Source organism: Doryrhamphus excisus, chromosome 3 (assembly GCF_030265055.1).
Source record: "Doryrhamphus excisus isolate RoL2022-K1 chromosome 3, RoL_Dexc_1.0, whole genome shotgun sequence".
NCBI classification, from domain to species: Eukaryota; Metazoa; Chordata; class Actinopteri; order Syngnathiformes; family Syngnathidae; genus Doryrhamphus; species Doryrhamphus excisus.
Genome location: NC_080468.1, coordinates 18,160,870 through 18,184,147, shown reverse-complemented (window position 1 = coordinate 18,184,147; position 23,278 = coordinate 18,160,870). Strand labels below are relative to the sequence as shown.

General features: G+C 56.3%; 3 protein-coding genes across 8 annotated transcripts in view; 1 reads left to right on the top strand and 2 right to left on the bottom strand.

The window, feature by feature from the left end:
• The window catches only part of LOC131125667 (UPF0606 protein KIAA1549-like), a 9,195-nt gene extending 5,418 nt beyond the window's left edge, over positions 1–3,777 (bottom strand). The window contains exons 1-4 of one of the 6 annotated variants that reach the window (XM_058067417.1): positions 3,373–3,777; positions 3,169–3,300; positions 2,857–2,999; positions 61–1,242 (exon numbers count right to left, since the gene is read on the bottom strand). In XM_058067417.1, the coding sequence (XP_057923400.1) occupies positions 61–1,242; positions 2,857–2,944 (1,270 nt within the window). In that variant the 5' untranslated portion in view covers positions 2,945–2,999; positions 3,169–3,300; positions 3,373–3,777. Of the gene's footprint in view, positions 1–60; positions 1,243–2,856; positions 3,000–3,092; positions 3,301–3,372 lie in introns of all 6 variants that reach the window. The other 5 variants (XM_058067415.1, XM_058067414.1, XM_058067418.1 and 2 more) reach the window with 5 other exon arrangements.
• Positions 3,197–7,056, top strand: ovch1 (ovochymase 1). Its single transcript, XM_058065731.1, has 15 exons — positions 3,197–3,433; positions 3,549–3,584; positions 3,795–3,921; positions 3,995–4,045; positions 4,570–4,753; positions 4,826–4,901; positions 4,999–5,188; positions 5,251–5,390; positions 5,517–5,667; positions 5,733–5,771; positions 5,839–6,061; positions 6,141–6,298; positions 6,357–6,455; positions 6,529–6,665; positions 6,724–7,056. The coding sequence occupies exons 1-15, from the start codon at positions 3,197–3,199 to the stop codon at positions 6,883–6,885; spliced, it is 2,010 nt and encodes a 669-aa protein (XP_057921714.1). The 3' UTR covers positions 6,886–7,056.
• Positions 7,056–23,278, bottom strand: stab2 (stabilin 2). Its single transcript, XM_058067410.1, has 68 exons — positions 23,154–23,278; positions 22,940–23,064; positions 22,718–22,833; positions 22,153–22,238; positions 22,016–22,082; positions 21,837–21,932; positions 21,644–21,766; positions 21,378–21,574; positions 20,975–21,305; positions 20,807–20,886; positions 20,581–20,730; positions 20,280–20,423; positions 20,153–20,215; positions 19,950–20,066; positions 19,823–19,876; positions 19,669–19,749; positions 19,441–19,593; positions 19,302–19,364; positions 19,116–19,217; positions 18,952–19,038; positions 18,750–18,861; positions 18,504–18,684; positions 18,347–18,440; positions 18,109–18,267; positions 17,945–18,040; positions 17,773–17,865; positions 17,656–17,703; positions 17,449–17,588; positions 17,291–17,393; positions 17,134–17,211; positions 16,969–17,058; positions 16,734–16,841; positions 16,517–16,648; positions 15,792–15,923; positions 15,666–15,728; positions 15,505–15,603; positions 15,240–15,435; positions 15,067–15,162; positions 14,921–14,975; positions 14,609–14,682; positions 14,380–14,505; positions 14,211–14,284; positions 14,013–14,084; positions 13,570–13,689; positions 13,450–13,494; positions 13,297–13,389; positions 13,060–13,218; positions 12,503–12,631; positions 12,372–12,431; positions 12,124–12,300; positions 11,970–12,059; positions 11,758–11,904; positions 11,639–11,698; positions 11,448–11,571; positions 11,240–11,389; positions 10,665–10,769; positions 10,489–10,596; positions 10,193–10,386; positions 9,987–10,128; positions 9,788–9,921; positions 9,544–9,709; positions 9,372–9,478; positions 9,184–9,303; positions 8,980–9,126; positions 8,802–8,912; positions 8,599–8,730; positions 7,227–7,322; positions 7,056–7,158 (listed from the first exon to the last, which is right to left on the bottom strand). The coding sequence occupies exons 1-68, from the start codon at positions 23,247–23,249 to the stop codon at positions 7,102–7,104; spliced, it is 7,725 nt and encodes a 2,574-aa protein (XP_057923393.1). The 5' UTR covers positions 23,250–23,278; the 3' UTR covers positions 7,056–7,101.

The window sequence follows — 23,278 nt, the reverse complement described above, 5'->3', positions numbered from 1 at the left end:
ACAAGCTCCGATCAGCCGACTGGCCCCCTGCTGAGGTCACATGGTCTGGTGTGGGCGTACCTACTCTGACCAGGTACGACTCTGGCTTGGTGACGTTGCACAAGTACTGTTTGCTGGCGGGGGTCTGGGCCACCCTGGGGGTGGTTGCTGGCGGTGCTCTCGTCAAGCTGATGGCGGTCCTCTGCGTGGTGGGGGTCGTAGTGGTGGTCTTCTCCGGCTTGGCGGTGACCTCTGCCGGTCTGTCCAGAAGGGTGGGGGGTACGGGCGGCGGAGGCAGACGCACCCGACTGGTGGAGTTAGAAGTGGGGGGGTGTTTGGTGTTTGGCGGAAGGGGGTCTTTTTGTTCTGGAACCGGAGAGGGGGCCGAGGGTGTCTCAGATTGAGGCTCCTCCTCATGTGTGAGGGTGGGTGGGAGGCTGGGACCGGGGGTGGGCACTGCCGCGGGACTCTCGGGCTCCTTCCCGGGAGGGGGACCAGAACTTGGAACTGCTCGGGTTTGGTTGCAGACTGCTGTTGGAGTGACAGAGGGTTTGGTCAAGACCTGGCCCTCCTGCGAAGCCTCCTGAGACCCCCCCCTCCCCCGCTCTCTAGCCAACAGGTTGGTGTAGTATTCCAAACTGTTCATGTCAGGCAGCAGCAGCTCGGTCGGCTGAAGCGGGGCCAGGTCTTCGGGGTCATAGTCGTCATCCCAGGTGGGGAAGACATCCGGGTGGGCGGGCCGCGTGTGGGGAGGGATGCTGGGGGCGGTGGAGGATGGCGAGAGGACGATGTGAGACTTGAGTGGGGGGGTGGGGCGCGGGGGTAAGATGGTCTCGTGGGACGCCCAGTCACCAACATCATCATCATCGTCGTAGGGGTGGCTGGGCAGAGGCGTGGCTAGTGCTAGCTCCTCCCCATCGGGAACCACGAAGGACAGCGTCTCCACGTAGTCTCCAGAACCCCAGGCCTCCTCTAGCGAGTTGCCTTGGTCCCAGGTGGGAGGGGGGCTCATGGTGGGCTGGTTGTGAGGGGCAAAAGGGGGAGTCAGGCTGGGGGACAGGAGGTCAGGGGGTCTGAGGAGGAGGTGAATTCCCTGAGCGCCCGCATCTGCCGAGAGACTGCCACTGTTGCCATGGTAACCAGACTCCGGACCGGCTGCTCGGGGTCCCGGTTGGAGGGGCGATGAGGAAGATGAAGGGGATGAAGGACGTGGCGAAGACGCTGCTGTTCTGTTCCGGTCCGGCCCGCCTGAGACAAAAACAGCTGGTGCTTGTGTGTTAGTCGCCCCCCCCCGAAAAGAAACTATTGATGTTGTGGCTCAATGTATTTACGTCCCATCCCCCCCCCCCCCCCCCCCCCCCCAATGAATAGTTGTCATGCAAATAAGAATATGAATACATTTAAGATGAATAGTACGAATAAAAGAATGGAATAATAAAAGTCATAAAAATAAATCCAATGATACAAACAGGCCTGTCCCATAATAATAATAATAATCATGGATATATATATATATATATATATATATATATATATATATATGTATATAATAATGGATAAATCCACTCATTGAAGCATCCAAAAAGGTCCTGGATAAACGTCACACAGGCTGGATGACAAGAGGGTTCACTCTTTGTGGGGGTGGGGCTACGAGCTACTAGCTACTAGCCTACTTGAGGGTGAACGCCACAGGCACAGTGTGGGAGTTTTGGGGGTTTAAACAGAATGAGGGCTGGGATAGGCTCCAGCACCCCCGCGACCCTGGTGAGGATAAGCGGTAGAAAATGAATGAATGAACAGAAGGAACACAACGACCGACATGGAGGGTTTTCTCAAGTGGGAAAAGAGCAGCGATGGGGATGATGGGGGTGATGGGGGTGATGGGGATGATGGGGGTGATGGGGGTGATGGAGATGATGGGGATGATGGGGGTGATGGGGATGATGGGGGTGATGGAGATGATGGGGGTGATGGGGATGATGGGGGTGATGGGGATGATGGGGGTGATGGAGATGATGGGGGTGATGGGGATGATGGGGGTGATGGGGGTGATGGAGATGATGGGGATGATGGGGGTGATGGAGATGATGGGGGTGATGGGGGTGATGGGGATGATGACGGGGGAGGAAGATGATGGGGGTGATGGGGATGATGGGGGTGATGGGGATGATGGGGATGATGGGGGTGATGGGGGTGATGGAGATGATGGGGATGATGGGGGTGATGGGGATGATGGGGGTGATGGGGATGATGGGGGTGGTGGGGTGATGGGGGTGGTGGGGTGATGGGGGTGATGGAGATGATGGGGGTGATGGGGGTGATGGAGATGATGGGGGTGATGGGGGTGATGGAGATGATGGGGGTGATGGAGATGATGGAGATGATGGGGGTGATGGAGATGATGGGGGTGGTGGGGTGATGGGGGTGATGGAGATGATGGCGTGGCGGCGGCGGTCAACGCTTGCTGAGGCGTTTGGCGGCAAATCTGAAGAAAAGCGTCAACGTCGGCGCCTGTCAGCTCTCATCAGGACAAGGAGTGACAAAGAACGGTCTAAAAATGTTTGATTGTGAAAATGCGGTAATACTGGATATGGACCACATTTTGTAGTACAATCTGACATGGCGGCAGGCCTGGATACAAATACAAATATATGAATATAATATGGATATATGGATATAATATGGACATAATATGAATATAATATGAATATAATATGGATATATGGATATAATATGGACATAATATGAATATAATATGAATATAATATGAATAGCACGTCTAACTGAGCTCCTTTTGACACCGAAAGAAAAGTGTGTGGTCATGTGACTCAGGTGAGGAGTGTGATGGCGGCGGTGAAGATGATTCATGTTTAATACCTGGGACAGGAGAAGCGGACGTCGCCATGGAAACCAGCGTCATGGTGACCAGCAGGAAGAGGTGACACTTTGGGGTTCTGGGTCCCATCCTGGTCCCGGTGCGGGATCACAGGGTCCACGTTTGGATCCCGGTCTAGGAGGACCTGCGGCACAAAGGCGCTCTAGCTTACGTCCGGTTCCGGTGGGCTTAGCGAACATGTTCCTGTCACACTCGATTAGCTGTGATGACCTCTGACCTAATGTAAGAAATAGCTTTTCACGACGTCGCCATTTGTCGGAACCTTTCCACGCACGGACGGGCCCTTCACGTACCGGCCTATCTCACGTCGACTCTTCAGACATGGCGGCCCACATTCCCGTCTCGGCGACACCGATTCTCTCTTTCGGCTCCGGTTCCGATCAGCTTCCATTCGCCGGGACGTCACCTGCCGCCGCCCGTCTTCGCTGCTCAAAGATGGAGACGACGCCTTCAACGACACCTTTAATCCAACAGAACCGAGCTGAGTTCGGACCTACCTGCCATTGTGGGGATGCGGTTCGGGGCGTCACGCCTCTCCTGCAGCGAGGCGGGGTGGGGGTGTGGGGGGGGGGGGGGTGAAGGTTGTTCTGTCCGCAGTCTTCCTCACCCCTCCCTCCTCATCGGTTCTGACCCGGAATCCAAATCCACCCGAACGCGGTCCTCTCCGAACCAGAGCACAGAGCAGGAGGCAGGAGGCAGGAGGCAGGAGGTAGGAGGTGCGTTCAAGGACTCGTCTTTTTTGCGGGACAATCCTGCATCCTCGTTTCTCAACGCCCCCCCGCGACCGCTCACGCCATTACACCCATAGCCGCCAAATGACGATGATGATGCTGTTCTTCATCATCGTTTCAAGCGGCGGGAAAGGAGGTGGTTGCCATGGTAACGGCACGAACGAGGGCCAGGTGTGCGACGCCAGCAGGTGTTCCTGATCCAACATAAGGCGCCACACTCGGCCTCCGCTCCCTTGGACCTCCGCTCCCTTGGACCTCCGCTCCCTTGGACCTCCAGCATGTGGCCGCCGCTGCTCTGGGTTCTGGTCGCTTGTGGTGAGAAGTCTCTTATTGTGAAACCCGCGCGTGTGTGTGTCTCGCGTCAACACTTCCTGTTTTGTCTCTTCAGCAAGGAGCGCGTCCACAAATGAAAGTCTGGGCAGTTTCTCAGGAGGCTTTGGTAAAAAAAACAAAACATCTTTTATTGCATATGATGTCATACTGGGGGTGCATGATCACCCCCCCCCCCCTGGTAGTGGCCATGTGGTGATGTTTGATTAGGACTAATCAACAGGTACACTTGGACACACGGCAGGTGTGCCAAGACAAACCTTATTAGTAGGTAGATGGTAGATGGTAGATGCATAGCAGATGGTAGATGGTAGATGGTAGATGTTAGATTTTAGCTGCATAGCAGATGGTAGATGGTAGATGGTAGATGTTAGATGGTAGATTTTAGCTGCATAGCAGATGGTAGATGGTAGATGTTAGATGGTAGATGGTAGATTTTAGCTGCATAGCAGATGTTAGATGTTAGATGTTAGATGGTAGATGGTAGATGGTAGATTTTAGCAGCAGAGCAGACGGTAGATGTCGTCCTCACATGTGGGCGCCTACCCGTATCATGAGGTGACATCATCAGGAGGATAATTAGCAGGACATTTTGAGAAGTGGCCTTTTAATGTGAAAAGCTGCGTCCTGCAGCGCTGGTGGGAGTCCGCCCCTTTGTTCAGGACCAAGACATGAAGACCCGCATCATCGGCGGCCAGGAGACGTGGGAGCACTCGTGGCCGTGGCAGGTGGCTCTCCGCTTCACCACCAGGCCGGCGTGCGGCGGCGCCGTCATCTCGCCGCTGTGGGTCATCTCGGCGGCCCACTGCTTCAAAAGGTGCGTCACGGCGCCGCGGCGTCCGCACCGGCGAGCCGACCGGCGAGCCGACCGCCTCCTCCTTGTGTGCAGGTACAACAAGGTCTCCTTCTGGACGGTCTTGGCAGGAAAACACGACCTGGACGACGGCGACGAGGAGGGCCAGCAGGTACGGCTGGTTAGAACGCGGGTGTGGGATTTGGGTCAGAACCCGTTAGCAGTAGCGTTAGCATGACGAGAAGTCTGGTAGAGCGTTTGCGCTGCAGGTGGTGGGCGTGTCGGCCATCGTCATGCATCATCGCTACAACGCTCGCACCAAAGCGTACGATGTGGCGCTGCTCATGCTGAAGAGGCCGCTGACCTTTGACCGCTTCGTGCGGCCCATCGACGTGTGGATGGCGCCGTTGCCCACCTCGGAGAAGTGCACCATCACGGGCTGGGGGGCCACACGTGAGAGTGAGTCTTGGTCCGGAAGTGTCGGAATTTCATCTCGCGTCTCAAGGGTCTTCCCGCCGCAGATGGGCCACGCGTGACCCGGCTGCAGGAGGTCAACGTGACCCTGTTCCCCTCCGACATCTGCAAGCGCTACTACAAGGGGCGGATCCACGCCTCCATGTTCTGTGCAGGAAAGGAAGGGGGAGGAGTCGATGCCTGCCAGGTGTGTGTGTGTGTGTGTGTGTGTGTGTGTGTGTGTGTGTGTGTGTGCGCGCGTGTGTGTGTGTGCGTGTGTGCGTGCGCGCATGCGTGCGTGCATGTGACAGCCGAGTCTTGCTGCGGTTGTCAGGGCGACTCTGGAGGTCCGCTGTCGTGTTTTGGCGGGAAGAACTTCAAGCTGGCGGCGGTGGTGAGCTGGGGCGTCGGCTGTGGGCGGGCTGCAAAGCCGGGTGTGTACACCCGACTCCAAGACCACGTTCAGTGGATGTCCGACGTCATGGGTGAGATTTCCTCCACAAGGTCCACCTCGCCTTTCCCACTCGAGTGTGGTGGTTTTGCGTTCCAGAGAACCAGGATGTGATGTACGCGGACCAGCCGGATCAAGGTGCAGCCGCCACTTCCTGTTGGCCTTTCACCTCCAACGCCAAGCTAACGTTGGCATCCCTCCTCAGAGGACCGGTGCGGGAAGCAGCAGGGGTCCGGCTGTCGGAACGCTCTGGACCCGGCCGGGGTCTCGGTGTCGGAGGACGGCGCGGTGTCGGTGGAGAACGTGACAGAGTCGTGTTCGGGGTCGTGGCCCTGGCAGGTCAGCCTGCAGGCCAACGGGATCCATTACTGCAGCGGCGTACTGATCCACCGCCGCTGGGTGCTGACGGCACGCCACTGCGGGGTCCGGTAAGGTCCAGACGCCGGAGCGGGTCGTGCAGAACTTCCCATGATGCCAAAGGCCGGCGCCGCTTTGCTTCCTGTGCAGAGCGAGGGAAGATGTGGCGGTCCTGGGAGCTCACGACCTGCACTTCTCTCTGTTCCAAAGCGTCCCGGTGGACGAGGTCTTCAACCCGCCTCAGGATGACAGCTTCCCGCCCAAAGCGGACCTGGCGCTGCTGCGCCTGGCGTTTCCCGCCAGACTGGGTAGGCTGCGGGCAGGCGATGGCGGCGGTGAGGTTGTCATGTGATGTCTTGTCTGCAGGCGGCAGCGTGTCCCCGCTTTGCGTCCCGGATGAGGACGAGGAGTTGGATGACGACTGGTTATGCGTCAGCGCCGGCTGGGGGGCGTCGACCGCCACAGGTTAAAGTTGACATGCATGTTGGCCACGCCCCTTGATGCTCCGCTCGCTGACGTGAACCTCGGTCTCCCGCAGCGGGCGTCAATCCGGACCGGCTGCACCACACTCGGCTGGTTCTGGTCAACCAGACCGAGTGCAGGGACAAGTGGGGGCGGGTCCTTGTCAGCGACGCCCACGTGTGCACGCATCCCGCTGGCGGCGCCGCCTGCACGGTGACCTCTGATTGGTTGACTCGCTTCTAGGAGGAAACTGACGTCTTTTTGTGTTCAGGGAGATTCTGGGGCGTCGCTGTTCTGTCGGAAGCGTGACGCCTACTTCCTGTTTGGCGTGCTGACGTGGGGGAGTCGACACTGCGACCCCAACAAGCCGGCCATCTTTTCCAAGGTGTCCGATTACCACGCCTGGATCAGCGATCTGACGGAGGACGTCTGAAGAAGCGGCGTTGGTCCAAACGTTTCAAAGCCGTGAGATAGTTGCTCAAAGGGGGCGGGGCCGAGAGGTTACAGGCTGGCCTAGCAGCCAATCACAGGACCTGATGCACTGACATGAACCACAGCAAATAAAGCACCAATGAAATCAAAATAAAAACACTTTTTTTTTTTCACCAAGTTTAGTTTGAACTTTCCAACATTTCAACTTCTTCACACGTCAGCTGACCTGCGGGAGGTCTCCCACTCGCCTGAACCCGGCTGACCCCTGGACCACCTGCGAGGCAACCGGTGTCACATCAACTCCTCAAGGTCAAAGGGTCAAGGTCAAACAAGCTGACTCACGGCGATGTCGGGCAGGCGTGCTGGAGCAGCGTCCTCGTACGCCGGGTTGGAGATGCTGCGGGTCGCACATGCAGCCTCCGCCTCCTCCTCATCCTCCTGGCAGAGTTGATGAAGGTCATACACATCACATCAGTGTTGGAGAAGTAACTTAGTTACTAGTTACTTTTCAAAAAAGCAATTGAAGCGCTATTATTCCGTAAAAGTAACAATTACTATTTCAATGACGTTTAGTTACTTTCCTCTAAGTAACTAAATAACTAGAATTACTAAATTACATTTGGGTGAAAGTAACTAGTAAACTTCCTGGTTACTTTTAAAGGAAAGTAACTGGTAAAGTTAGCCATTACTTCCCCAAGGAGTAACTAGTAGAGATGTATGCTGAAAACCAATATCAGCCGATACTGATAGCGATGTGTCACATGACATCCTGTGGTGGAATGGATACACGCGTATTTATCGGGAATAAAATCCAATACATGTATCATACTTTTATGCCCATATCAGGCCCATCGTATTGGGACAGCCCTAGTAACTCCATAAGTACTACATAAGTACTACATAAGTAGCGTATCATTGGTGATTGGCTGCAATGCCTCCAGGATCTGTACGCTTCCAGGACCCTGAGGCGTGCAGAAAGGATTGTGGCCGACCCCTCTCACCCCGGACACAGACTCTTGGAGACCCTCCCCTCTGGCAGGAGGCTGCGGTCCGTCAGGACCAGAACCTCACGCCACAGGAACAGTTTCTTCCCGTCTGCTGTCAGCCTCATCAACAAGACCCCGCCCCCCCCCCCCCCCTCCACACTCTTCACACCCCACCTCTGCCTCATCCTGCCACTTTGACTCTCTCTATGCGTTACATTAACACTCAGTTTGGACTCTTAGGAAAAACCATCAGACTGCACCTCCGGAATAACAAACACAAACAGACTGTGTACATATATTTATACTGTATTCTGTATATTTTGTATTTTCATTTTTTAATAGATGTGTACATATATTTATACTGTATTCTGTATAGTTTGTATTTTCATTTTTTAATAGATGTGTACATATATTTATACTGTATTCTGTGTAGTTTTGTATTTTCATTTTTTAATAGATGTGTACATATATTTATACTGTATTCTGTATAGTTTGTATTTTCATTTTTTAATAGATGTGTACATATATTTATACTGTATTCTGTGTAGTTTTGTATTTTCATTTTTTAATAGATGTGTCTGCACCTACTTGACCAACTACTACTACTACTACTACTACTTGTTGGATCATACCTGGCAATAAAACCATTTGTGATTGTGATTGTGATGGTTGCTATGCCAACACTGAGAAGGTTAGAAAGCGTAGCCGATGACGACGACAACACAAACCTTGAAGTAGCGGAACTGGAAGAATTTGTCGGAGCGTCTGTGGAAGTGAAATCCCACAAAAAGGAAACCTGACACCAGAACCACGAGCAGGACGGCGCCGAGCCCCGCCCCCGCCTTGTGAGACGCACCAACCTGCGGGGCCGAGACGGAACAGCTCGGTCTGGAAGAACGCTTTGAAGACGCTTCGCTCGGATGGCACTCACCTCCGGGCGAGGGGGCGGGGCCAGAAGAGTTCCCCGCAGGACGTGTATGACGCCGTTGGCAGCCATGATGTCGGCGGCGGCAACAAAGAGGCCATTGACATAACGAGACGACTGAGGACGACACAGCGACTATGAAGACGAGCTCAGCAAACACGAGAAGGACGACGTGACGTCTCACCAGAGACGAAGGGTCCACAATGTCGACGAGTCCAACGACGGTCAGCGTTCCAACGCGAGTCCTTAGCCGAGTTCCGTTGGTCAGCTGACCCAGGGTCAGAGCCTGACCCTCCGACAAGTGGAACTCCAGGTCGCGCTGGGACAGCGTCTGCAGATGAGGACGGCGTAAGGACCAGGACATGGCGGAGAAGACATGGGGACTGACTTGGTTGTCCATCAGGCTGTCGTTGTCGGGGACGAAGAGCGTGGACCGGACAGCGGGGTCCTGGAGACGCTGGACGTAGCGTCTCCCGTCTTCCGACATCTGAGACACGTTGAGGACTTGCTGCAGGAGGAGACCAGGGAGGACGTGTGACTGCGTGCCAGGGTGGAGAGACCTTCATGTCGACTCACAGTGAGGAAGTTGGACAAGGCAGGCGTGGACGTGAGGACCTGCAGAAGGTTTCCCGTGCAGCTGAAGCCGTCTCCAACGTAGCCGGACTTGCACTCGCAGTTCACGTCTGAAAGGCGTGCAGAAGACACCCTGATGGTCCAGCTCTTGTGGAAGAAGCCGCCCTTCGCTCACCCTTCATCCGGAAGCAGAAGGCGTCCCAGGTCTCGCTCAGGTTCTTGCGGACGCCGTAATCCACGATGCCGACGTGCCCAAAGCCACAGTTGGGGTTGGCGTAGGTGGTGGGGTACGCCACCTGGGCCCCGTCCAACCAGCCGGCAGCGCACATGTTCAAGCCGCCCTGCGGACAGGAAGTCTCACCATCAGGGCCGGCGGACATTCTCTGACTTCCAAACACATTTGTGGTGCCTTCACGGACCTGCTGAGCATAGGACAACTGCGTGGATGAAGCCAAGACCCCCCCTGTGGCGGCGCACGCCGCTCGTGCCGCTGTGTAGTTCATCTTGTACTGGCCGTCCTCCGAACGCACGTGGAACACGCCCACTGTCACGTCTACGCAAACGTAGCCAGCAAAAATATTAGGGCAGCCGGGAGGGGGCGCCCCGACGTGCAGATACCTTCAAAATGGAGGTCGGTGCAGCGTGCGTCCTGGTGACATCCCCCGTTGCCCTGTAGACAGCGGCTAACAGGAAGCTGTTTGACCTCACAAGCGACGCCGTCTCCGATGAAGCCGTCTTTGCAGACGCACTTCCTCTTTGCCTGCAAGCGAAAGCCTCAGCATGAAAAGGCACCCGTCACAACGGAAAGTACGCGGCGGGACTACCGGCGACATCATGACGCATGTGGCGTGTTCGTGGCAGCCGCCGTTGTCCCCGGCAACGCAGGGATCAATAGGCCGGCAGGTAAAGCCGTCCCCAGAGTGGCCTTGAGGACACGTGCACGTCACGCGCTCGCCTCGCTGAGAACACTTGGCCTCCGTAGCGCAGCCGCCATTCCACACGTCACACAGGGCCGCCACTGCAGACACACGGAGTCAGGCGTGTCCGACGCGTGTCCGACGCGTGTCCGACGCGTGTCCGACGCGTGTCCGACGCGTGTCCGGCTGGGCCCAGTCCATACCTGTGCACGTGTATCCGTCTCCCTCATAAAATGGCCGACACACGCAGGTGTTGTTGTCCTGGCAGACGGCCTTGACGGAGCAAGCCGGAGAACACCGGAAGACCTCAGCTGGAGGACGGCAAACGTTAGCTTAGCACAAAGACGGCGTCTCGCTTCTGTCCGTCCAATGGGTTCACCTTGCTCGGTCTCACAGCGTTCACCCGTCCAGCCGGCGTCACAGAAGCAAGACCCGGTCCCTCTTCGTCCGTCATCGCACGTTCCGTGTTCCAAGCAGTTGCAGGCTGGGAAGTGGTTTCTTAGTCTTAGCTTTAGTCTTAGCTTTAGTCTTAGCTTTAGTCTTAGCTTTAGTCTTAGCTTTAGTCTTAGCTTTAGTCTTAGCTTTAGTCTTAGCTTTAGTCTTAGCTTTAGTCTTAGCTTTAGTTTTAGCTTTAGTCTTAGCTTTAGTTTTAGCTTTAGTCTTAGCTTTAGTCTTAGCTTTAGTCTTAGCTTTAGTCTTAGCTTTAGTCTTAGCTTTGGTCTTAGCTTTAGTTTTAGCTTTAGTCTTAGCTTTAGTCTTAGCTTTAGTCTTAGCTTTAGTCTTAGCTTTAGTCTTAGCTTTAGTTTTAGCTTTAGTCTTAGCTTTAGTTTTAGCTTTAGTCTTAGCTTTAGTCTTAGCTTGCTAGTATGACTAGCAAGCAACCATCTTGGGGGTTTAGGGACCCCAAAGGAGGGGATGATGGGATCCTGATGTGACCGGCGGGAAGACGCTCACCTTTGCAGTTGGCGCCATAGAACCCGTCGGCACAAAACTGGCAGGCCACGCCCCCGAAGCCTGCGGCGCACGTGCAAGTGCCGTTACCAAGATGGCCGTCGTCACAGTTGCCATGGTGACTGCAAACGGCACCCACACCGCCCGGGCACGCTGCACAGGAAGTTGGTGGGAGGTTTGCGATGATGTCACCGTGTTTCCGTGGTCTCACCTTGACAGTCCCGCCCGTAGTAACCACGGCAACACTTAGGCTGCCACACCCCGAGCGTGCACACGCTGCGGCAGCCCGAGTTCCTGCTGACAAACATGGCGGGCAGGTCGCACTTCTCCACCGCCTGAAGGCGACGCGGCGTCAAAAGGAGGCGGCGGTGGGTTGCCATGGAAACGAGCAGCAACACTCACCTTCAGTTTGGATCCTCCTGGACAACGATTGGCCGAGGACGCGCACACGCCACAGCTCATCTGGTGAAGGTCAAAGGTCAACACACCGTTGTTAGTAGCGTGACCTTCACGGGACTCACTTTGAGGTCAAAGCTGGTCTGCTCATCGCAGCGCCCCCCCAGACTGGGCGGGGTCAGCAGGCAGTCGATGCCGTACGCGATGCCGCTGTCAAACACCAGATGTCTCTGGACGATGCGGCACTTTCCGTCGTTCACCAAGATCTGCCCCTGACGGAGAGAGGGGCACATGAAGGTCGCTCTCCTTCCTCGTCCCTCCTCTTCATCGCCCTTACCATCTCATCCGTCCCGCCGCAGCTGAAGGAGAGGGAGGAGCCCTGCAGCGTGCGAGCCGAGTCCAAATGGATCAGACCTTCTGCGTAAACCTGAACGCAGACAGCGAGAACGTGAGAAGCTCCCGAGGCTAACGTGCTAGAGGTGGACCTTCACCTTGTGGTTGGGGAGAACGTGATACTTCAGGTACTCCTTCAGCTGCTGGCGGTTGTGTGGGTGCAGCAGGAAGTCCTTCTGCTCCGGCGGCAAGGTCGCCATGGCGGCATCGGAGGGCAGGAACATCGTGACGGGCTGGTACATCCCATCATGCACCGCGCCCATCACGCCCGTGTCCTGAAACATCAACATCAGCATCAGGACCGTCTGGCTGCCAGAACCTACACAAGTTGAGAGCGGGTTTGGACCTGCAGCAGCTTGTAGAAGGTTGTGTAACCGTGGCGATCGGCCACGTGCGTCAAGTTGACCTGCAAGGAGAAGACTTCTCAGCGCCAGCAGTCTCGGCACAAACATCACGTGACTTCATGACAACGCTCACGCCCGGGTCCAACTCCATCTTGGCGTCGAGGCCGGGCGGGAACAGAATCCTGTCGATCTCATGGAAGATTCCGTTGACGCTGAGGTCGTCGCTGTAGGTGACGCTGGCCTCGTTGATGAAGATGCTGCCCTGAAATTGAAAGCATGGAAGATCAACCTCCATCCATCGTTCATCTTCCGCCTATCTGAGGTTGGATCGCAGGGACAGCAGAGAAGCCCGGACTTCCCTCTCCCTCTCCTGGTCGTCCAGCTCCTCCTGCAGATCCTGAGGCATTCCCAGGACAGCTTGGAGAGTGTCCTGGGTCTTTACCCCAGGGGGGCGTCCGGGGGGCATCCTGACCAGATGGCAGAGCCACCTCACCCGGCTCCTCTCCATGTGGAGGAGCAGGGCTTCTTCTCCAGGTTTCTCCCAGATGACAGTGCTCCTCACCTTGCCGCCCGCCATCTTGTCCTTCACCAAAGCTCCTGAGCCTCCGTGGGTGAGGGTAGGAGGTCCACTGCTGGCCTGTGCTGTGTAGACCATGCAGACATCATATCTAACATACATTCCATTGTCACCTGGGAGGACGAGGAGGTGGTCAGGACCAGTCCAGACAAGGTGGTGAGGTTCTGAGGTGGGCGCAGGTCAGCGGGCAGCAGCGTGTGACACATGACCATGTGACCACGCAGGACGGCGCCCAGTTCTTCTTTGTGCTTGTCGGACATCAGACGCTTCATCTGCAGGAGGCCACGGGAGAGCTCAGCACCGGCGTCCGTCAACTCGGACCGGACTTGTCAGAACGGAACGGCGGCTACCCTGCCCACGCCGCGCTTGTCCGCCAGGTAGGCGGACGTGCTCGGAGCGAATACGGTGAAGGGGCCGCGACCTTTCAGCGATATTTCTGCAAACTGACAGCAGAGCCGATCGCTCGCATGATGTGCCAACACAAAGGCGACCTGCTCCCTCACCATCAGGTCCAGGTAGAAGTCCCGTAGGCGGCGACCTAGGATTTCCTGCACAGGGGGGGGGGCGCTCGGGTTTACGGAAGGGAGGACTTTTATTTTGAAGGCCATTGTGTGGCCTCTCACCTTGCCCAGGGTGCCTTTGCAGCTCAAACCGTCGCCGATGAAGTTAGACGTGCACGTGCACGTGCGAACGCCAGGGCCGCTCATGTTGCACCTGGCGTTCCCGTGACAACCGCCATTTCTCTGCAAACACAAGACCAAATACCAAATACCTTTTACTACCTTATACTACACTTTACTCCCTTATACTACCCTGTACTACCTTTAACGTACCTTTTACTACCTTTGACATAGAAGCTACTACCTTTTAGGTACCTTTTAGGTACCTTCTGACACAAGTTAGTAGTTTTTATGTCCTTGTCCTGTGAGGGTACCACCAAGGGCAGCCAAAGCGGTAGTTGATGAGAAGCAAGCTAACTAGCCTAGCTAGTAAGCTAGCCTAACCACTACTCATCAGTTAGTAATCAAGCCTTTGAAGTAGTATTCTACAGTTATGCAAGAAGTACCTTTTGACACAAGTCGATGGCCGTGCAGCTGCGTCCGTCTCCTGCGAAGCCGTCCAGGCAGCGGCAAGACGTCTGGGACACACGACAGCAGTGAAAACACACAAGAAGAAGAAGAAGAAGAAGAAGAAGAAGAAGAAGAAGAAGAAGAAGAAGAAGAAGAAGAAGAAGAAGACAGGAGCAACCAAAAGTGGACTTTACTTTGTTTGGAGCCACGTGCACACAGTCGGCGTTGGCATGGCAACCACCATTTCCTTCCAGGCACGGGTTTATCTCTGACAAAGGCACAGGCGGTACGGATGACGGATGAATGAATGTGGAAGTGCCGAAGATGAAGGATGGATGATGATGATGATGTTTGCCGACTGACCGACACACACCAGCCCGTCGCCAGAGAAGCCCGGGTCACACACGCAGGCACGCTGGCCGGGTCGCGTCCGTTTACACACCGCGAACAAGCTGCAGCCGCCGTTATCCCGCGCACACGCGTCTTCAGCTGCGCACACGCACACGCACACGCACACACGCACACGCACACGCACGTTTGTCAGCATCCGCCAAGCCAATAAAGTTAGACGCATGTGCTTTGTTGTGTCCACCTTGGCAGAAGGTTCCGTTTCCCTGAAAGCCGGCAGCACACCAGCATTCTGATCCGGATGGTCGGACCACACAGCTGTGACAGTGTTACATGTGTGTTACGTGTGTGTTACGTGTGTGTTACGTGTGTATTACGTGTGTGTTACGTGTGTGTTACGTGTGTGTTACGTGTGTGTTACGTGTGTGTTACGTGTGTATTACGTGTGTATTACGTGTGTGTTATGTGTGTGTTACGTGTGTGTTACGTGTGTGTTACGTGTGTGTTACGTGTGTGTTACAGGAAGTCAACTTTCAATGTGGCTTATTGGACTGACTTTGCACTGGTGTGACACGGGACGGAACCACAAAGTTGTGCAGTGGACCGGATCTCTGAAAAGAATGGCAACATCTTTTAGGATTTCTAACATCAGGTGATTACTTTGAAAGGCGGATGACTTTATTTTGAAAAGGGATTTCAAACCTTCGTCACACAGGACGCCCCGCCAGCCGACATCGCACTTGCACGTCCCGTCGCCACTCGGCCCGTCGTTGCAGCGGCCATTTTGACAGCGGCAGGCTGCGGGAGAGACACGTTATCGTTAGCGACGCGCTGGCGGCCGACCTGCACGGTGACATTGGCGGCGGCGGCGTCACCTTGGTCGCAGTGGATGCCGTACTTGGCGGCTTGGCAAGTCTCGCAAGCCGTTCCCACAAAGCCTTCATTGCAGCGACACCGTCCGGTTCCGTTGGTTCCGTCCAAACATATGCCGTTCCCGGAGCACGGCTGACCTTCGACCCCGGGACAGGACTCGCAGTGCGGCCCATAAAAGCCACGGCAACACGTGTGCACCTGAAACACGGCGAGTCGGCGAGTCACGGTGAGCACATGCAGAACTTGCGGAGCTAAGGGCGCACGCACGATTTGGGTTTGCAAGCACGTTGCCCGGCAACCGATGGTCAGCAAACGCTCGCCCTCGAAGGAACGCGTGAACATGCACTTCATCCTCTTGGACTTTTCCTGCAACACAGCACGCTTACCAACGTGAAGCGTCCAAACCCAAACCCAAACATCTGCCTCACGTCTGGACTGCTGCCGGCCGGACAGAGGTCTCCTCGTGGGTAGAGACAGTCCACACAGGAACCCTGCACACACCACCACCTTCTCAACCTTCAACGCCCACAAGGTTGTCACGGTGACCAACTTACCTTCACTTTGTGCTGGCGGATCTCATCGCAGCGGTTCCGCTTGACATTCAGAACGGCAGAGAGAATGTGAACCACACCGTTGTTCCCGCTCAGGATGTTGGACGTGTTGATGGGAGCGTCGTTGACAAACAGCTGCAGGAAGGACGCGGGACATCTTTTCTTTTGGACGTACGAACACAAAGCATCCGAAGGCAAAAACAGCAACAACACATCCAAACACATCCGTCCAAAACAGGATCAAAAATACACACGGACCGCAAAAACAACCGCATGAAACAAACAGGATGTTAGCCAGGCTAACCAGGATGTTAGCCAGGAGGTTAGCCAGGATAGCCAGGAGGTTAGCCAGGATAGCCAGGCTAACCAGGATGTTAGCCAGGATAGCCAGGGGTTTAGCCAGGATAGCCAGGAGGTTAGCCAGGCAAGCCAGGAGGTTAGCCAGGCTAGCCAGGTGGTTAGCCAGGATAGCCAGGAGGTTAGCCAGGATAGCCAGGAGGTTAGCCAGGCTAGCCAGGATAGCCAGGAGGTTAGCCAGGCTAGCCAGGAGGTTAGCCAGGATAGCCAGGAGGTTAGCCAGAGTACCAGTCCCAAGAAATAAGAATGTCTTGGGATTCCCAGAGGAAAATTGGTGGAAAGAAAATGATTATTTTTATTAGACGCAAAACTGCAATAAAACCTCCATCTTAAAGATGGCTGCTCCTGCACGGGCCACAGGTAAGACTGACCTTTCCGTCTCGTGGGAAGAAGCCCAGCTGGAAGCGGAACCCAAGCAGGGTTTGTTGGTAGCCCCCAGACTGCAGGCGGGTCTTCAGCAGGCGCTCTGATGCCACCAGGTGGTAACGAGTGGTATTGACATCCTATGGACGGCGCCAGAAAGGAAGGTAGCATTCTCCGACAGAAGTCGGTCCAGTGTGTCACGAACACAATGTTTGTGTTCCGTACCAGTGCCGTGGCAGCCATTTTGTCGAGGTAGTCTTTGACGGCGGCGTCTGTGGGAGCAAAGATGGTGAAGTCGCCGGCCCGCTCGATCTCATCCATCAGCTGGTATTCCTGCACAAGAAAAGGACAACACCGTGTGACTCGACCCCATCCGACGCTGATCCGCGCCAGGCGGTGCTGATGGCGGTGCTGATGGCGGTGCTGATGGCGGTGGTGATGGCGGTGCTGATGGCGGTACCATGAGGTACGACGTGAAGAGCGAAAGTTCCGGGAGCTTTTGGAGTGTCGCCAGCGGGCCTTCGCTCAGCTTCCTGTCTGGAAGCACAACCTGCCGGGAAGGAGAACATCAGGATGATCATGGATATACAGAATGAAATCCTCACTCCGTCCAAAGGAAAGGTACCGCGTCGACCAGGTGAATGATCCCATTGGTCGCAGCCAGGTCAGCCGTGCTGATGCCTGCCCCGCCCACACGCGTCATCTGCCAACGCAAGGTGTCATGCAACAGTCACGCTCACACAGCCAGCAACGCTGGTGAACAAGGTACTCGGGCCGCTCACCTCCTGGCTGGTAGAAACAGGAAGTGGCGTGTTGAGAAGCGAGGTGAGAGAGGAAGTGTTGCTGAGGCTGTTGAGCGGATGGACGCCGGCGATCATGTGATGTCTGCAAGTCAGACAGGTCAATGAAGGTCAACCACCGAGTGACTGGGCGGACGGACCTGAGGAGACTCGCTAGGTTTCCCTTGGCCATCCAGAACTCTTTGTCCTCTGGAGACATTTTGGCGACCGCGGCGGATGACGGCAACAAGAGCGTGATGTTCTGGTTCTGGTCCGCCAGTAGGTGACGTAGACCCGCCTCCTGGCATCAAGAAAGACACATCAGACCGCGTCTTTGTGTCCGGCTCGGGAACGTTGGCGTCACTCACAGCGGCCCACGTGAGGAAGTCCGAAGCGTCCGTAAGCATCGCCAGCTCCTGAAACCAGAAACCAAAAACTGTGCATAGGTCAGGCGTGCTAATCATGCTAACGTGCTAATTTGTCACCTGCTGAATGCTGCCGTAACACAAGCGACCGTTTCCTGCGTAGCCGTCATCGCACACGCACGTCCACTGGGACGAGCGCAGCTTGCAGCTGGCCTGAGGGAAGAGGACGGGCACGGCCGCAGAGGTCACATGGCGTCTCCAGAGAATCCTCGGCGGCTCTGAGTGGACTCACCAGGAAGTGACAGCCGCCATTCTGACCGACGCACCCGTTGAGCGCGTCGCACTCCCGCCCGTTTCCTCGGTAGCCGCTGTTGCATGTGCAGTCGCTCTGACAAATCACACCAATGACTTTCTGACTTTGTCAGCGACACCCCTGAGCTGCAGGGCCAAGGTTACCTGTCCCGGGCCCACGTAGACGCAGGTGGCGTTGGGGTGGCAGCCGCCGCGGTCAGCAGCGAGACAGTTGTTGATTGGCTGACACTCTTCTCCATCTTCCTGCCACCCGGTCAGACACTGGCAGGCGCGGGTGGACGGGCCCGTCTTTACACACCTGGCCTACAGGGGGCGCAAGAGCTTCGCTGCAATTGAACGCACAACCGCATGCATGCGTTCCCGGGAAGAACCGCCATCTTACGTTCACACTGCAGCCGCCCCGAAAGGGTGGAGCACACGGGTCCAATTCCACACAGGTGATTCCATCGCCTTGGTAACCAGGTCGGCAAACACACCTGAGACAGGAGATTGCATTGCATTGCATTGTGGGTCATGGAGGACGCAGGCGGCTCCCATACTTTGGGGTTCCCCGGCCGAGGTCGCAGTCGGCATGGGCGTGGCAGAACCGGGCCAGCGAGCCACACGCCGTGGTCCTGCGCTCGCAGAAGCGACCCGTGAAGCCTGGCTGACACGAGTCCCGCTTGCAGCGTCCGTCCGAGTCGGGTCGATTGTCGCAAAGTCCGTGGATGCAAGGACACGCTGCAAACACGCCACGCCTGGCATCACAACACAGGAGGAGGGTGCTGAAGCGGCGCGTCTCTCACCGGTGTCGCACTCGGGTCCAAACTTGTTCGAGGATGAGCACAGCTGACAGCGGGAGCCTCTGAGGTTTGGCGGACAGTTGCAAGTTCCGTTTCCTTCAATACCGTCGAAGCACTGAAACGACGTCCGTGTTACTGATCACACGTCTTCCTCGGCGCTCGGTTAAATCTCTCCAAGTCACCCGCAGACCCGCGTTACGCTCACCTGACCGCGTCCTGAGCACGGCGTCTGGTGTCCTCCGGGACAGGGCTTGCAGTCTGGACCGTAGAACCCGTTACAGCAGGCGGGCGTCTGAAACGAGTGGCGAACGCGTCCTAAGACCGCAGCAGATGACGGTTTGACATTGCTGGTACTGCCAAGCTTTCTACCGTGACGGAAACGTTACAGAGCGGCGAGCATCCGGTCACCGGGAAACCAAGCACGGCGCCGCCAACGGAGAGACTGTAAAGGCAGCCGAAGACGGAGGAACCCTGAAGAAGCACAAAGGAGACGCGGTGAAGAAGACCAGCGGTGGGGTGGGCAGCACGGAAAGCAAGCAGAGTGAGACGTCGCACCGTGTAGACGCCTCCAGACGAGCACTGTGACAGTTTGACTTTGGAGCAGCTCACACATTGGCCCTGAAACGGCGGCGCACCAAGGAAGGAAGTCAGGCCATGTGAGCGGGAACGAGAGCGAAGACGTGTTGCAAGTCACCTTGACGATCTCGCTCTCCGTGACGTCGCACCTGTGAGGCAGCAGCGGCTCGATGGACGCCGGCATCAGAAGCGCGTCAACCACGTACAGACGACCGTTCTTTGCCTCCACCGCCGCCTCCAACACCGCCGCCGTGTTCACCATCACCTGACCCTGACAAGTGGGCGACATCACAACCAATCAGCAGTGATAAATAATCCATAATCAGTGATCGCCCCCCGTACTCACATTTTGACTGACGGTAATGCTCAGCACCTGATTGGCCATGGTGGAAAGTAGTGGGCCGGACACGGCGGTGAAGACATCCAACTTGCGGAACAAACACGAATCATCCACCGCCATCAGTCATCAATGATGGAGTGATCGGCGGGCGGAGTCTCACCTGCGTGGACGGCACGATGTGATTCCTCAGAAGCTCCACCCGCTTGGTGGCGCCCTGAGGCACAAACAAAGATCCCGGCTGTTTGGTTGGAAGAGCTGCTGGAGGGAAATCAATAAAGTTGGCTCACCGCTCGGCTACGCAGGTATTCCAGGTGACCCTCTGCCATGGCGTCAAATGCCGAGCTGACAGGGGCAAAGACCGTCACCGGGCCCGGGACGTCCAAGATGGAAGCCAAGTCAGCGGTCTGCAGTCGCACATAAAAAGCATGCGGCCCCGACGGTGACGCCACTTCCTGTCCGGGTGTTGCACCAGGAGGAAATGCGGACTTACCTCCAGTAAGGATGTGAACGTTCCAAACTTGCCGTAGTTGGACAGAATCTTCATCAGGTTCTCCTGAGGACGTAGGAGGCCAGTCTTGAGTCTCCAGCTTGGGCCGTGTTGACAGGAAGTGGCTGACCTGAACGTCGCTCTCCACTGTGGGCGCCACGCTGTCCATCAGCCTGTTGATGATGTGGATTATCCCGTTGGAGGCCACCAGGTCCGGCTGGATGACCACACCCCTCTTCCTGCTGCCGTGGATTCGGATCTTAGTCTGCGAGTCCTGCAGAAGAAAGACGACGAGCGGTACTTCCTGGCAAGCTCGGGGCGCCACGCTCGGGGCGCCACGCTCGGGGCGCCACGCTCGGGGCGCCACGCTCGGGGCGCCACGCTCGGGGCGCCACGCTCGGGGCGCCACGCACGGCGTGCCCCAGTCTCACCCCCTCAGATGTCTCGCTCTCCGCCGACTTCCCCGTCAGCGTGTAGAAGATGTCGCTCTCCTTCAGGGTGTCAAAGTTCATCACCCCGGCAACCAGGTGCATCTTGCACAGGTACTTGGCTTTAGACGGGTTGGCAGTCAGGGTCCGCAGCTGCACACAAATACTTTGGACTTTAACCTCAAGTACGCCTCGGTGCAAACAGGAAGGACCAAGTAGAGGTTCTCACCGAGGTTCCTCTGAAACCTTTGTTGATGGGAACAAAAAGGGTAAACGGACCCAAGTTCTGCAGGGGCCATGACACAGACCCTGGTCAGCCGGGCAGACACAGGAAAGACAAACAAGGTCAAAACGCTGCCGGCCAATCAGGTGCAGGGATGCTGCCCTGTTACGCTACCGAACAGCGTGATGGCGCTGGTCAGCTGACCGCTCCACGGGCCACCAGGCGCCGTGTTGAGCTCCATCAGACGCTGGATGATGTTGCCGTAGCAAACCTTTCCATCGCCATGGTAACCCTGCAGACAGGTGCACCTGGAAGAAAGTCTGGTCAGCATCTGGACCGACCCTACAGATGAGTTACCTGCGGACCAATGGACCGACCGGACCCGTCCTGGTTCCACCGTGGTGCAGTTGGCATTCCTGTGGCATGACTCGGCCGTGCACGCGTCCACCAGGTGACAACTGCCATCCGCCCGTGGGTCAAAGCCGGGAAGACACTCGCAATGAGACTAAGAGGAACATCTGTCAGGTTTGGAGAAGGATTTGCTTCCAGTTCTTCATCGTGCCCCACAGTCTCGCACCTCGCCCGGCCCGTCGTAGACGCAGCGGCTGGACGCGGCCAAGCAGCCGCCCTGCTTGGTCTGACACGGGTCGACTGCCATGCAGACGCGCCCGTCCCCACTGTAGCCTTGGTTACAGGTGCAAAGGTGCTGGTTTGGACCAGAGTGGACACAAGTGGCGTGCATGTGACACACCCGCTGTGCACACGGGTTCACGGCTGATGGAGACAGCGGATAATTCACTTCCTGTCCACACGGATGCTCAATCATTTGGACCACAGACTCACGCAAGCACTCGTGACCGGACTCCCGGTACCCAAGCAGACACCGGCACACCAGGCGGCCCGTCAGACCTTCTTCCACGCAGCGCGACGTGGACGGGCACCGAAGGGACGCACACGCCGAAAGCTCTGCAAGGACCGGCCAGCAGGTGACGAGGCGACAGCGTGCAGGGGACGGCGGCGACAACACCAAACTCACCTTGATCACACTGTGGACCCGTGTACCCGGAGAAACACGTGCAGGCGCCGTTGCCTTTGAGGCCGCCATCACACACGCCGTGAACACACGAGCAGACTGGATGCACAACAACGCATGACTAGACGCCAAAACGACAACCCCCCCAAGAAGACCCGGGACGCGTTCGCCGCTTGGCTTACCCGCGCTACAGCTTGGGCCGTATCGATCCGCTTCACAGTCCTCACAGGCGCTTCCTGCAAAGCCCGCCTGGCAAAGGTGCACGCCATCACGTGGAACCAACGTTGGATCAACGTGTAATCAACACGCACGCACGTACCTGACACCTGCAGGTTCCGTTCCCTCCGAGGCCATCGGAGCAGGATCCTCTGTTGTTGCAGGGCCGCTCTGGCTCTTCAGGACATTCTGACGCACAAACAGGAAGTTGTGAGGAAGCAGGAACATCACGGCACCAGCCCCCACGGACCAGCGGACGGCGCTGCGGGTGGTTTAATACCACAGAAATAGAAAGACTAGAAAGCTCACACCCGGACACAGCACACAGGGCGCCATCTTGTGTAGCACAACTAGCATCTAGAGGTCGTTGACAGCCGCACAGTAGGCCATCTTACGGCCTTATCACGTACACGATTTCACAAACCGTCAGTAAAAACATGAACAAGGTAGTGCTACACAAGATGGTGGACTCGCGGCGACAAAAACTTACGGCTCATGAGTTTTCCACGTCATGTTGTTGTGTGTTTAATACTAGGATGCCATTTTGGAGGCGTCATGTGACCTTTGAAACGTGATGCCAACACATCCAGGCGTTGACGTAGGAAATGAGGAGCAGCAGTAGTAGTACTAGTAGCAGTATGGTAGTATGGTAGTATGGTAGTATTTACCAGTGCAGTCAGGTCCCCAGTATCCTGGACAGCATCTTTTAAGCTCCGCCTCCTTGTAGCACTCAAAGGAACAACCAGGGATTGACAGCTTTAGGGTGGCACTGCCAATGTGATACCTGGACACGCACACGCACACGCACACACACGCACACGCACACACACGCACACACACGCCTCGTTGCCTGGCTGTTCATCTCATTTCCAAGAGGTCATGTGACTCACTGGCAGTCCTGTGCCGTGGACCCGGGGGTCTTCTTGTAGCCGGAAGGACAGGGCAGGATGGCAGCCAGGCTGCACGAGTGACACAACGTGCGAGTCCGCAACACGGTGGAGTTGGAACACCAGTTCTGTAAGACAGACTTTTACTTTGGAGGGCCACTGGACAGTAGGAAGCCAACGACTCAACATGAAAGTAGAAGAACACGTGACCTCTGACCTGCTTAGATACAAGCGGCGTCCCTTCATTCATCATCATCATCATCATCATCATCACGGTGGTCATCATGGTGGTCCACATCTGTGATGCCTTCATGACCTCCTCTTCGCTGCTCTCGTGTCCAC

Excerpts from the sequence above, each read along its gene's own strand:
- ovch1 (XM_058065731.1), top strand. The coding sequence starts at position 3,197 with ATGGCGGCCCACATTCCCGTCTCGGCGACACCGATTCTCTCTTTCGGC. Across the intron at positions 3,585-3,794 it reads CAGGAGGCAGGAGGCAGGAG|GTGTTCCTGATCCAACATAA; the intron begins GTAGGAGGTGCG and ends CGACGCCAGCAG. Across the intron at positions 5,772-5,838 it reads CGCGGACCAGCCGGATCAAG|AGGACCGGTGCGGGAAGCAG; the intron begins GTGCAGCCGCCA and ends ATCCCTCCTCAG.
- stab2 (XM_058067410.1), bottom strand. The coding sequence starts at position 23,249 with ATGAAGGCATCACAGATGTGGACCACCATGATGACCACCGTGATGATG. Across the intron at positions 23,065-23,153 it reads CGCCGCTTGTATCTAAGCAG|AACTGGTGTTCCAACTCCAC; the intron begins GTCAGAGGTCAC and ends TCTGTCTTACAG. Across the intron at positions 19,877-19,949 it reads AATACCTGCGTAGCCGAGCG|GGCGCCACCAAGCGGGTGGA; the intron begins GTGAGCCAACTT and ends TTTGTGCCTCAG.